At 35.3% G+C, this 12,492-nt stretch overlaps 3 protein-coding genes across 5 annotated transcripts; 2 read left to right on the forward strand and 1 right to left on the reverse strand.

Moving 5' to 3' along the window:
• The first annotated feature begins 2,763 nt into the window (after positions 1 to 2,763).
• On the forward strand, positions 2,764 to 4,140 carry LOC113119383 (granulins-like). 2 transcript variants are annotated; one of them, XM_026288821.1, is made up of 5 exons: positions 2,764 to 2,866; positions 3,023 to 3,184; positions 3,250 to 3,387; positions 3,644 to 3,755; positions 3,871 to 4,140. In XM_026288821.1, the coding sequence occupies exons 2-5, from the start codon at positions 3,023 to 3,025 to the stop codon at positions 3,882 to 3,884; spliced, it is 426 nt and encodes a 141-aa protein (XP_026144606.1). In that variant the 5' UTR covers positions 2,764 to 2,866; the 3' UTR covers positions 3,885 to 4,140. The 2 variants fall into 2 exon arrangements, with proteins under 2 accessions (XP_026144606.1, XP_026144605.1); XM_026288820.1 differs by having other exon boundaries at positions 2,765 to 2,866; positions 3,626 to 3,755.
• Positions 4,141 to 4,269: 129 nt separating this feature from the next.
• Positions 4,270 to 6,857, forward strand: clxn (calaxin). Of its 2 annotated transcripts, none has more exons than XM_026288817.1 (6): positions 4,270 to 4,655; positions 4,834 to 5,034; positions 6,179 to 6,283; positions 6,363 to 6,514; positions 6,589 to 6,693; positions 6,784 to 6,857. In XM_026288817.1, the coding sequence occupies exons 1-6, from the start codon at positions 4,580 to 4,582 to the stop codon at positions 6,832 to 6,834; spliced, it is 690 nt and encodes a 229-aa protein (XP_026144602.1). In that variant the 5' UTR covers positions 4,270 to 4,579; the 3' UTR covers positions 6,835 to 6,857. The 2 variants fall into 2 exon arrangements, with proteins under 2 accessions (XP_026144602.1, XP_026144604.1); XM_026288819.1 differs by having other exon boundaries at positions 4,834 to 4,989.
• Positions 6,754 to 11,440, reverse strand: rbm48 (RNA binding motif protein 48). Its single transcript, XM_026288816.1, has 5 exons — positions 9,650 to 11,440; positions 9,291 to 9,481; positions 8,431 to 8,576; positions 7,782 to 8,335; positions 6,754 to 7,034 (listed from the first exon to the last, which is right to left on the reverse strand). The coding sequence occupies exons 1-5, from the start codon at positions 9,812 to 9,814 to the stop codon at positions 6,963 to 6,965; spliced, it is 1,128 nt and encodes a 375-aa protein (XP_026144601.1). The 5' UTR covers positions 9,815 to 11,440; the 3' UTR covers positions 6,754 to 6,962.
• Positions 11,441 to 12,492: the final 1,052 nt, after the last annotated feature.

Consider the following 12,492-nt stretch of genomic DNA (forward strand, 5'->3'; position numbering starts at 1 on the left):
CCGCCAGTAAAGGAAAGTGAAAATGGGGTGATGAATCTGAATGAATCAGCAGATAGAAAAGTTGGGTACACACAGTTTTCTCTTGAAAAGTTGGGTTGTCTTTGGATTAAGTGTCAGATTTCAACATACAGTGATTTACCACTCAGTATACACCATCTTGAAGAAAACCCAAATGAACCTGCTATAGGGTAACTGCCACACCATTACTTAACATATGCTGCATTCACGCTTTTTTGTAAAAAACAACATGTGGGTTGTGTCCGAAATCGCCCCTATACCCTTAAATAAGTCTACAATCTGACAGAAAGAACTTTTCATCTGTGTGGATAAAGATACTCATTGAACCCACAGGTGCATCTCAAAAAATGTTAATTTCATAGAAAAGTTTATTTATTTCAGTAATTCAACTCAAATTGTGAAATTTGTGTATTAACTAAATTCAGTGCACACAGACTGAAGTTTAAGTCTTTGGTTCTTTTCATTGTGATGATTTTGGCTTACATTTAACAAAAACCCACCAATTCAATCTCAACAAATTAGAATACTTCATAAGAAACATTTTTAGTGAATTGTGGGTCTTCTGTAAAGCATGTTCATTTACTGTACATGTACTCAATACTTGGTAAAGGCTCCATTTGCTTTAATTACTGCCTCAATTCGGCTTGGCATTGAGGTGATCAGTTTGTGGCACTGCTGAGGTGGTCTGGAAGCCCAGGTTTCTTTGACAGTGGCCTTCAGCTCATTTGCATTTTTTGGTCTTTTGTTTCTCATTTTCCTCTTGACAATAGCCCATAGATTCTCTGGGGTTCAGAACTGGTGAGTTTGCTGGCCAATCAAGTACACCTTCACCATGGTCATATAACCAACTTTTGGTGCTTTTGGCAGTGTGGACAGGTGCCAAATCCTGCTGGAAAATGAAATCAGCATCTTCAAAAAGCTGGTCAGCAGAAGGAAGCATGAAGTGCTCCAAAATGTATTTGTAAACGGGTGCAGTGACTTTGGTTTTCAAAAAACACAATGGACCAACACCAGCAGATGACATTGCACCCCAAATCATCAAAGACTGTGGAAACTTAACACTGGACTTCAAGCAACGTGACCCCAGCCTCAGTCCATTTCTTGTGAAGTTCACTCAAATTCTTAAATCAATTTTTCTTAACAATCCTCATAAGGCTGCGGTTCTCTCGGTTGGTTGTGCATCTTTTTCTTCCACACTTTTTTCCTTTCACTCAACTTTCTATTAACATGCTTGGATACAGCACTCTGTGAACAGCCAGCTTCTTTGGCAATGAATGTCTGTTGCTTACCCTCCTTGTGAAGGGTGTCAATGACTGTCTTCTGGACAACTGTCAGATCAGCAGTCTTCCCCATGATTGTGTAGTCTAGTGAACTAAACCGAGAGACCATTTTGAAGGCTCAGGAAACCTTTGCAGGTGTTTTGAGTTGATTAGCTGATTGGCTAATCTTATGGGGTGAGTTTCCATAAACATCAAAGTTTGTTGTTTTGTGTTCATTCTAAGAACACACATTATCTCATGTTTAGTCCATGTTTGGACCTTTCAATATCTACCTATTGTTATTAGCTAGCTCATCGGTTATCACAGAATCCTGTTAAAAAGTCCTAATGCTACACAATGAAATCAATTCACCAAGTTTTATGTAGAAAAACCGCAAATAACAAATAAAATTAACATCAATATGTACTTTTTGTTTACATAAACATTAAAATAATAACATTAAAAATGATGGCCACATTTGAAAGATTAAAGATTTTTTATAAAAAGATAAAACTCACATATTTCAGGCTCTAAATCATTTTTTAAAAGTCAAAAAAGATAAATTACTGACATTTATAATGCACATTCTCTTTCATTATTAATAGTATGCGGTCCGATTTTTCCCGTTGTGTCTGTCGTTGCTATGCAGGGGGTATGGCTTATCGAAATGAGATGTAAATGACCCCATTGTGACTCGCAGCAGTGAGAACTGCAAATCTTCAGAGGCTATTTCTGCTGTTTGAGGTTTTTTGAGTGCCTACCTTCAAATGGCCACAACTTCTCCAAATATGATCAGATTTCCATGTGTTACACATCGTTGGAAAGCTTGGAGACTACACTTTCAGAATCTGTGAATAACTCAAAATGACCCAGAACCGACTTGTGTCCCTACTTTCCGTGATTGGTCACATATTCTAATTTGTTGAGATAGTGAATTAGTAGGTCATTTTTTTATGCAAATAGCCCTACATAATCAAATATCAACATCAGTTAATGGTGGATTTGATGAAGAAGCTGTCAGCGAACAGAATATGGATTCTGAAGATGGTGAAAACAATAGTTTTGGAAATAAGATAGATGCTGAATTTAAGAAATGAAGCAAACCATTATGAGTTCCAGCAGATAGCTAACAAAATATGCTTTACTTTATAATTTAGTAATTATTATTAAAATATCAGGATAGTTTTATATTAGTGCAGCTTGGAGATCCATCTGTGTTAAATGTACATTCTGGGTCACTAAAGACCCGAATATGTTATAAAAAATTATTGATTAAACATTTATCTATGTAAAACTTAATTGATTAGGCCTAATTACAAATATATTTTTAAATACTTATGTTTGGGTGTGAGGAAGTCATCTTACTAACTACGTCAGGATCACCTCTTATTCCCATTCTTTCATATTTTAATAAATCATGTTGACTTTCACATGTTCAGAAACTTGTGATGTGGTGTCTAAATCTCATGATTAAAATTTGACAAGACAGATTTCCTTTTTTTACAGTGGGAGGAGCGATATGTATAAATATAAGAGGGACAGTATGAACATCACAGCACAGCCAGCAGCAAAACAATCCAACAAGCAAGGTATTTTATTTGATTTATCACTGTCAATGAAACTATTATTGATTTTGTCACATTGTCGATAATATCAAATGTTATAGCAGATGTTAAAAGTTCCTAAAAAAATTTCAATAATTAAAAAAGTAGTATTTATATTATTTGTTAATTTCATGTTTTCAGATGGTTCCAGTGCTGATGTTACTCGTGGTGGCTCTTGTAGCTGCAGAATCTGATAGTGCCTCTGTTTCTGTGGTTCACTGTGATACCGCTACTGATTGTCCTGATGGAACAACGTGTTGTCTGAATCCTTCTGGGTCCTGGGGCTGCTGTCCATACCCAAGGGTAAGTGAATCACAGTAAAATCTTTTCTAGTTATACATTAGACTTCATTCTCCCCTCTCCTGCAGGGCCAGTGCTGCAGAGATGGACTCCACTGCTGTCCTAATGGTTATTTGTGTGATTCGACATCCACCCATTGTCAGGCCGGGTGGCTAAGATTGCCATCTTCTTCCAGACTGGCTTTAAATGCTATCCAAGAGACTCAGGTGCGTCAAAACTCTGTCTACAGGTATTTATTACTTGATGTGACCTTGCAGACTAATCAGCGACTGATTTGAAGAAAGCCAATTAGAAATTCTGTGTGACTTGAGATGGGGCAGGTGATGGGGCACTATTCTCTCACTATGAGTGCTTGCCACTACGAGTGGCAAATCTCACTGAAATCTCAGTTATATTATATTATATTCTGTAATACAAACGTTTATTTCTTCATCTCCTTTGTAGTCTTTGTCCTTTGACCAGGCTCTCAATCAGAAGAGTGAGGCTGAGCAGGTTCATTGTGATGGAAATGTCTACTGCCCAACTGAGCAGTTCTGCTGCAAGACATCAGCTGGCCAGTGGGGATGCTGCAGCGGTAAAACTAACTTCCTGTTGCTGTGTTAATCATGCCTAATCACGAAGCTTTAGTTAATAATAGATTTAAGATAACATATAACAAAACTCATGCCATGTATTTCTGTCTTTTATAGGTTTGGTGTTGTAAACAAACAACAACCATGACCTGAATGAACCTCTCATCAAAAACTGCCAAAGTGCAAGCTTGAGGCTTTCAAATGTCAGGAATAATCCCACATCCAAGTTGAATTAATAAGAAATAAAAATTGGAAGAATTATAGTTGAATTAAAGTAAATTGCACATTTATTCAATACTTTGTTTTTGAGAATGTCTTACTATGTTTAATCCTCCATCGTATTGTTTATGAATCAATCGATCTTTATAAATGAATCTTTTAAAATAACTTGTTATCTTTCTTGTTTTACTGTGTGTTTGAGGACAATGCTTAAACATTCATTATTTTGATTTAATGACTCTTTCAATGCTGGTTGGAATTTATTGGCATAATAATCTGCAGTAAATAAATAAATAAACAAACAAATACAAAATATCATATAAATGTGATTCAAAAGATTCGAGTCACAGGGATGAATCAAAACCCACAGTTACAACCCATGCACAGCAAAAAGTACTGTAGACTAGATACTCAGGGGACAGCTTCCTCAGTAAGACCCACAATAACCAGATATGGTTAAAAGTGTTGTCAGGACAAAATAAAACGACCGTTTACTGACAAATAAAATGGATGACGCAATTACTTTTTCTTTCGGACAAGACACAAGATTGCTCCGCCTCCATGATTCGTTTCTATAGTAACAACTAACAAAATACTCGTGTAAAAAATGCTGAAAATGTCGGCGATGAACAGAAAATTCATTCAAAACCTCGCCGAGACGTTATGCAAGCAAGTCAAACATTGTAGGTATCTATCTATAATTATTTTTTTCTATGTCAATTGATATTATTTATAACATTATTCTTGTAAAACGTTTGCTATCAGCCTAGTTCATCACCATGGCATGTAATAGAAAAGTAAGAATAAAATGCCTTGTTACTGTCCGTTTAGTCATCTGACAACATTGTGCTCGTGCTGTAGTTGATAAGAGAGAGACGGAGTGTCTAATACGGCTGTTCAGCGGTTTGCTGGGAGAGCAGGCAGAGAGAAGAGCGGCTCATGGACTGGACCGAGTCAGGTTTAGACACATACTGCACAACACATTCGGCATGACCGACGACATGATGATGGACAACGGTACGTCTCCGATTTGGATGAGGACGAGAATAATAATAATGCCAGGTCACTGACAGAGAAAGTTGCTAAAGGAAGGTCGATTTATTGCTAAAAGTTGATAAACTGATGAGTTGCGCGATGACCCCATTGCGTAATCAAGACGCAAAATTGTCACAACATCAAATATCAGCAAAACATATATTTAATGTTAGTTTAGATTTGTCTGTAAAATAAAATACATTATATATATATATATATATATATATATATATATATATATATATATATATATATATATATATATAACACACATTTTGGAATGATTAAAAAATGAATAGCTAGTAAACTTGTAATACTACACTTTCTCAACGATTATGAAAAGTCTGTAAAAAAAAATAGTGCACAATCTACTGGTAATATGAAATAGTTTTCTCTCTCTTTTTTTTTTTTTTTTAACCTGTATTTTAAATTAAGCCTAATTTAATCAAATTTTCGGGTTACAATGGATCATGGATAATTGGCAACACTAAGCAGGCTATGCAACACCGACGACGCTATACCAAAGTGGACAGTAGTATATAGTTATAAATTGTATAATATTAATATATAATAGTTCATATTAATTGTATAAACCTTTACAGTTAATCCAGAACCCTTGCAGCAAGATACATTTTTTGCGGACTTTTAAATTAAATGTTCCCTCCTGGTGGATGACCTGCCCAACTTTTATTTGACCCTCTAACTTTAGCACTCACTATTCTAATTCTATTCCTAAAAAACATAACGACCTTTCTAATCTTTTTAGTAAAAAAGACCTCTAACATTAGCTTGCTCTATTCTTTTTCTATTGTTTTCTTTCTTTTTATTTATTATATTATTTAAAAGCCTTTTCTACATGTACCGCGTTTAAGCTAACTGAAACTTGTTATAGCACTTATATATCATTGCTCTTTTGTTGGTTTTGATCGCTTCCATTGTCCTCATTTGTAAGTCGCTTTGGATAAAAGCATCTGCTAAATGACTAAATTAAAATATAAATATAGTTAAATGTTTAAATACATAAACACAAGCAAATACACATACTTATAATCTTAAGTACAAATATATCTTAAGTTTGAAGTTATAAGGAAATTGGTAAATGACAATAATTAATATTTGCAATGTTTCTTAATGATGAAATAATAATACAAGCTGATTCTATTTTTAACAGTATTTCGGGCCTTTGATAAGGACAATGATACCTACATAAGTGTCAGAGAATGGGTGGAAGGACTGTCTGTCTTTTTGCGAGGCACACTGGATGAGAAAATCAAATGTAAGTTCTTCAAGACTTCACTTTAAAGTGGCGATAATGAAATATCATGTACACAATGTTTCTTTTATATTTGTATTAGTCTGTTTTGACGTATACAACCTGCACGGGGACGGATACATCTCACGGGAGGAGATGTTACAAATGCTGAAAGACAGCCTCATCAGACAACCCACTGAAGAGGACCCTGATGAGGGGATCAAGGACATTGTGGAGATTGCGCTGAAGAAAATGGTACTACTATGTGTCCTAAAGCTTACATGTAACATCTTACCATTGTTCACCAAATACATCAATCTTATTTTCAGGATTATGACCATGATGGGAAAGTGTCTTATTCTGATTTTGAGAAGACAGTCAAAGATGAAAACCTTTTACTTGAAGCTTTTGGCAACTGCCTCCCAGATGCAAAGGTAGAAATCACAAGCAACTATTGGTGCATGAAACGTGTTTTGTCATTTTGAAGGACAGGCTCTTAAAATCTTCTTTTATTTGTTTGGCAGAGCATACTGGCTTTTGAGCAACATGCATTCCAGGAACAACATGGACACTGAAAAGAACCACAGCTTTTTATGGGGAAAAAAAATTAAGTAATAAGAGAAAAGATAGTTACACAATCCTTGTTTCTGAAATGGAAATAAATATCTAAAATATTGCCCAATCGAAGACCATGATTGTCTTATTAAATTCTTCTGCGTGGCTTTACTGTAGGGGTCTTCACTTGTACAGGTTTGATCTCTGGAACAGATGTAACCTAAGAAAAGAAAACAAATATTGTAACAACAATGCAAATACCATCATGAGAAATTACATAATGTGCATAACATTTCATTTTAGTATCAGAATATTATAGCTTTTATTACTATTTTGAATCTGTTTTAATTTTTATGTTTCCAATGTAGTTTTATTCAAAATTCTAAAAATTGTGTAATGTTATTGTCAGTTTTTTCATATATATATATATATATATATATATATATATATATATATATATATGAGAAGAGTTCAGATGCAAAAGCCTCCATGTGCCATCTGAAATTTTCATCTAAAATTAGGATTTTTATTAAGCTCCTATTGAGTCATTGTACTTAAATGGCAATGTGCAGGTCCTCTTGCTATAAAAGTGAAATAACTGAACATAAAATAGAAACTGATAAAAATCCTAATTTTAGATGAAAATTTCAGATGACTCTTAAGAGGTTTTTGCATCTGAACCATCCAACCCACCTACCCACCCACCCATACACACACACTTTTATATTTAAGTTTTAGTTTGGCGAAAAGAATTAGAAAATTAGTACAATAAATAACTAATTAAGCAAAAATAAGTTTTTATTATTAAATGTTTTATTTAATAAGAAGTTAATATTTATTTAATTTCAAGTAACTGATTTATTTTTTTTTTTTTTAAGTTTCAGTTTTTGTTTACTAGAGTTACCGGTACACAATGTACTTACGGAAATTACATAATATTTACAGCAGGGATGAGAGACAAACTAACCTTACTCATTGTTTGACGGATCAAACTGGCGGTTACATTTAATGAATGATCCTCCATGTCTACTTTGGGCAGCTCTGGTAATTTAGGACCAATCAGAGTCTCCGTTTCAGCTGCTTCATTCAAAAAGAACGCTTGTCCCTCCAACTTTCTTTTTCTACTTTCTAAATGTGTTGTCCTTGGCATAAATCTGATAGATGGTGATAGATTCTTCTGTCTTTTAATAAAATCTCTCTCTTTTTTACAAGATGCAGACTGCTTGGTTTCTTTTTCTGTGACAGGAGGGATGGCATTATGTAGAGAGCCCATCTTATCCTCTGTAGGTAATGTTGTATCAGTGGTCCACTGCAACTGTAACGGCTGTTCAAAACCGTGAAGTCTATAAGAAACATCGTCCTCTGGTGCTAATGGCAGCACAGAAAAGCCCATGTCGTCACGGTTCACATTCTCCATTCTGGCCTTTTCAGAGCCTTTCTGGATCTCAGGTGCTGCAGATGTTTGCGTTTTGGTGCATGAAGACACTGTGTTTTCTTCTAATTGCAGATTGTGTTGTTTTGCTAAAAAAAATAAAAAAAAAATAATTCCACATAGGTTACATAGATTATCTACAGATACAATACCTGTTTTATACAATACCAGTATTATACAACACCTGTATTTTGGCTTGCTCTGTTAACATATCTTCTCCTGTCCTGTAACTTTTGCCTCGTCTCTTCCACAGTTTCATATTCGGGGGCATAGCAGACGTGCAGCTGACCCCCAAAGAAGCTCTTTTCATCAGTGTGCCGTTTAGCTACCCTGAAAATTTCCACATTGTAACATATGCATGTCATTTAATGAGAAAAGAGTTTTGAGCATATAGGTATAATGAAAATAAAAATAAAACTATTTTAGACATTAAAAAGTTCAATAAATCATCACATTTTTATATACTTTTTAGATATTAAGTTAATCAAATTTAGCTAAGTTTTAGAATTACATTCTTTAGAATATTCAGATTGAATAAAATATTAAATTACACATAATACACATAAAAATGAAAAAAGCATGACATTGTATATTATGAATATTGTTGGCTCCTTGACAAATTGTTCTGGAATAGCTATTACAAGTTGCTTTGAATACAAAGTCTGCTAAAAGTGCACATGTAAAAATTTAGAAAGGACACTTAGCATTTGTAATATTACAAACTATTGTATTTCTTTTTTCTGTTAATCTAAAGACTTCCACAAAAATATTATGCAGAACAAGTGCTTACAACATATTTATAAAGAATCGTAACTGCAAATCAACCTCTTGTATATCATAAAATAAAGACTGTAGTAATGGCTGCTGGAAATTCAGCTGTATTCATCACAGGAGTAAAATACATTTTAAAATATATTAAAACAGAAAACAGTTTTAAAGTATAATAATGTCAAAAACATTTTTTCTTGATGAGCATAAGAGACAAACGTTACAAAATATCTAGTGTGGCACGTTCACTTTAAACATGTTTTAGTCTGTCTTTACCTTGCACTCGTCAGTTTCTTGAACTGAAATAAGTAGACCTCGGTGAACTGCTCTGCTGGGTATTCATCCAGAGCCCTGTACTCCTCGATCACTCCATACAGAGCGAACAGCTGCACCAGCTCGGTCATCACTCCAATAGCGGGCACTCCTTGAACTAACAGAAACCGAGACTCCAAGTTGATGGTATACACCTGAAATCAGTGATACAGTCAAAAATAACATTCGCACTGGCTGTGGCTCAAAATCATTTTAACGTTAGGTGCCTAACGTTACACCATCTTTGTGCATTAGGTGCTACGAGAAGCTAAAATACGGTGCTCACATTAACTAAAAAAAAACTATTTATAAAATAAACCCACCTTAACAGCTTTGAGGCGCCTTCCCTCTCTGTATTTTGGGCGTGTTTGGGCAACAGTTCGTTGCTCGTGGTGTTTATACAGTTGTTGTGTGTCCCACACAGAAGGATTAGCGACCGACCTGTCCATTTTATGTAGTGAAGTCAGCGACCAAAGCAAACGACTCATCACGTTTCAAAATAAAAGTCTAAAAGGTTTTTAAACGATCATTTAATCTATGCTTTCATAGTGATTTGCAATTGCATAGTTAATTTGACATTAATTCCTTGTTAAACATTTAATTGTATGCACCAATTAAATTAGCATTTAATATAGGTCATTACAATTTCACATTTAAATGTAATTTAAAATGTATTCACTCGCGTGTACTTTATAGAGTAATTTTTAACCCTCTGGTATTGGTCATTGTTCAAGTCACACTTGTGTTGTTTGCGCTCATTGGAAATGTTTGGGAAATACAAAGAGCAATTCTTAAAATGAACAATACCCAAATCTTGCTCCCAGTGAATTTCTGACCATTATCGCCCCCTCCCGTTATTTTTTGTGCCCAGTGCTCCAGCAAATATTCTAATATTGCATATAATTTTCGGGCATCAGGGAGCCGCTAACAATTTGCAGAGTATTTAAATCTCGTTATAATGAGCGCTCGTTGTTCACTTTCACTTTGCATTTTACCATCATGCATGCTGTGTAAAGCTAGATCAGATATTTGTCAATGAGCTCAATATCTGTGGAGCAGCAAATCCTCCAGCATGAGCTGTCAGCCATGGGTTTGAAATATTGCATAGATTACATTTGACTGAAATGCTTGTATTGAAACATTTTGCATTCTACCCAGGGCCATCGCTAGTAGAAAGGTTGTGATGAATCTGATTATAGTTGGCGCACGGCTGTGTCGGTGTCCTTAATGTCAATCCAAGATCATTAAAGAAAGAAAATAACTCACTGCTCTTGACTGAATACATTTTTAGGTTTAACAAGAACCACCATAATCTATATTTAATTTACACAGTGAAGACTATGCAATACTATTTTACATTTGATTATTCTGTGTTGATCGATATGCATTGACAGTGACTGTAAATTATGTATTTTAGGTAAGGAAATTACATTTTGAGTTTTATATATTTTAGGATTGCATTACTTTGGGTGCTTGTTTACTTACTTTAACCACCAACCAATCACACCTCAGCCCCCTGCCACGCACACTGTCCTCTTACGTAATGTTCTGAAGCGTTACATTTATACTGTTAATAATGAATTTGTCAAAGACCACATGAAGTTAATCTTTTCATTAACTTCATAATTTGATGATACAAGCATTAAGAAGCATCCTTTCCAAATCAAAAACTGAGAAAAATATCTAAGGACGTTGCATACAAAGATGTCATATTTGTGGAAAGAAACAAAGTCGACAAGGATAATCAAGATGAGTGTCATTTAGGTAAGTTTTCAGTGAGAGATGTTTCTCTGGCATAACTGTATTGAACTGCATTACACAACATTTAATTACTCTTCTCTTCTCGTGGCCTAGTGGTCAGAGAGATTGACTCCTATCCCTAAGGTTGTGGGTTCGAGTCTCGGGCCAGCAATACCATGACTGATTTGCCCTTGAGCAAGGCACCGAACCCCCAACTGCTCTCCAGGCACTGCAGCATAAAATGCACTTTGGATGGGGTAAATGCAGAGCACAAATTCTGAGTATGGGTCAGTTACTGTCCTCACTGTGTAATGGATTACCATTAGTTTTGTATTATTGTATCTGGGAGTATCATGCAGGAAAATGTTACCTTTTCTCCACAAATGATCTGATAGTCGAGATGCCTGTATCTCAGATGGCGGTCATCTGGTGATTATAAACAGCAGAGACTAACAGGTTTGTCCATGTTTTTACAAATAACGACTGTCTGAAATGAATATGAAATATTGCGGTATAAATAACAAGTCTACACTTTGTCCTGTTGGGAGTTCCTGATAGGAATCATACAAAACTAAGAGTCATTCTTGATTGGCCTCACAGATGAGGAGATCGAGGATAATGGCTATGGGTAGACAACACATATCTTTGTAAATATAAAAGGTATTGGTTCATTTACAGTTCGTTCAATTCTAAACCCTAAATATTATACCCTTTTGACAGTTTTGAGATAATGCTCTCAATGAAACAAATCATTTCTTTCAGTTACTGGACTAGAGCGGAACCAGATAACTGGAAAGGAAACAGGGGCAAGTACCCCAGTGGAGAGGACTGTGCTCAAATATATAAAAACTCCATCCAAGACCTTAAGGGCTGGTTTGATGCGGTCTGCAATAAAGCATTTAGAAGAATATGTGAGACCAGATCCTCCAGACAAACAGTGACAATGTTAAGTAATGTGTGTCGTCAGAAGAAGATTATTTGGAAACAGAAATGCGGCTCATGACAAGGGAACATCAGTCCTGTATATTTACTTTATTGCCTAGCATGAGTGTCTCAAAAGTTGATAAGCCCGCATAAGCCCCATTGCTTTTGTTTTAACATCTTTTCCATCTGGCGGGGGGTCTGTGGAACCTCAAAGAACTTTGGTAGTAAGATGTGATTGGACAGTTTTGCTGTTTCCTAATCTATCTCGCTCCTGCTAATAAGCTAGAGGCCTTGAGTTCAGCGAAGTAACTGATTTGAATCTGCTCTAAATTGGCCACAAATAATCTGATCCGGTTGCAAAATAAAAGAATCCTTCAGGTCTTCGCTTGGGCTGATAAGCGCTAGTGTCTTTTTCATATTTAGCCATGTATTAGGCTTTTTACTTACTATGCGAGTGCCTGCATGTGGAATCATTTTTATTTACATTTTTGTTTTTGCATTT

This window comes from Carassius auratus, chromosome 19, assembly GCF_003368295.1.
Source record: "Carassius auratus strain Wakin chromosome 19, ASM336829v1, whole genome shotgun sequence".
In the NCBI taxonomy this organism is placed as follows: Eukaryota; Metazoa; Chordata; class Actinopteri; order Cypriniformes; family Cyprinidae; genus Carassius; species Carassius auratus.

What these genes read in the sequence shown, in the direction of transcription:
- rbm48 (XM_026288816.1), bottom strand. Translation starts at nt 9,814, where the DNA reads ATGAGTCGTTTGCTTTGGTCGCTGACTTCACTACATAAAATGGACAGG. An exon ending in AAGAAACTGACGAGTGCAAG is followed by an intron (nt 8,577 to 9,290) that starts GTAAAGACAGAC and finishes GGAAATTTTCAG; the next exon opens with GGTAGCTAAACGGCACACTG. An exon ending in CAGAGCAAGCCAAAATACAG is followed by an intron (nt 8,336 to 8,430) that starts GTGTTGTATAAT and finishes TATTTTTTTTAG; the next exon opens with CAAAACAACACAATCTGCAA.
- LOC113119383 (XM_026288820.1), top strand. Translation starts at nt 3,023, where the DNA reads ATGGTTCCAGTGCTGATGTTACTCGTGGTGGCTCTTGTAGCTGCAGAA. An exon ending in GCTGCTGTCCATACCCAAGG is followed by an intron (nt 3,185 to 3,249) that starts GTAAGTGAATCA and finishes CCTCTCCTGCAG; the next exon opens with GGCCAGTGCTGCAGAGATGG. An exon ending in ATGCTATCCAAGAGACTCAG is followed by an intron (nt 3,388 to 3,625) that starts GTGCGTCAAAAC and finishes TCTCCTTTGTAG; the next exon opens with TCTTTGTCCTTTGACCAGGC.
- clxn (XM_026288817.1), top strand. Translation starts at nt 4,580, where the DNA reads ATGCTGAAAATGTCGGCGATGAACAGAAAATTCATTCAAAACCTCGCC. An exon ending in ATGCAAGCAAGTCAAACATT is followed by an intron (nt 4,656 to 4,833) that starts GTAGGTATCTAT and finishes CTCGTGCTGTAG; the next exon opens with TTGATAAGAGAGAGACGGAG. An exon ending in AGATTGCGCTGAAGAAAATG is followed by an intron (nt 6,515 to 6,588) that starts GTACTACTATGT and finishes TCTTATTTTCAG; the next exon opens with GATTATGACCATGATGGGAA.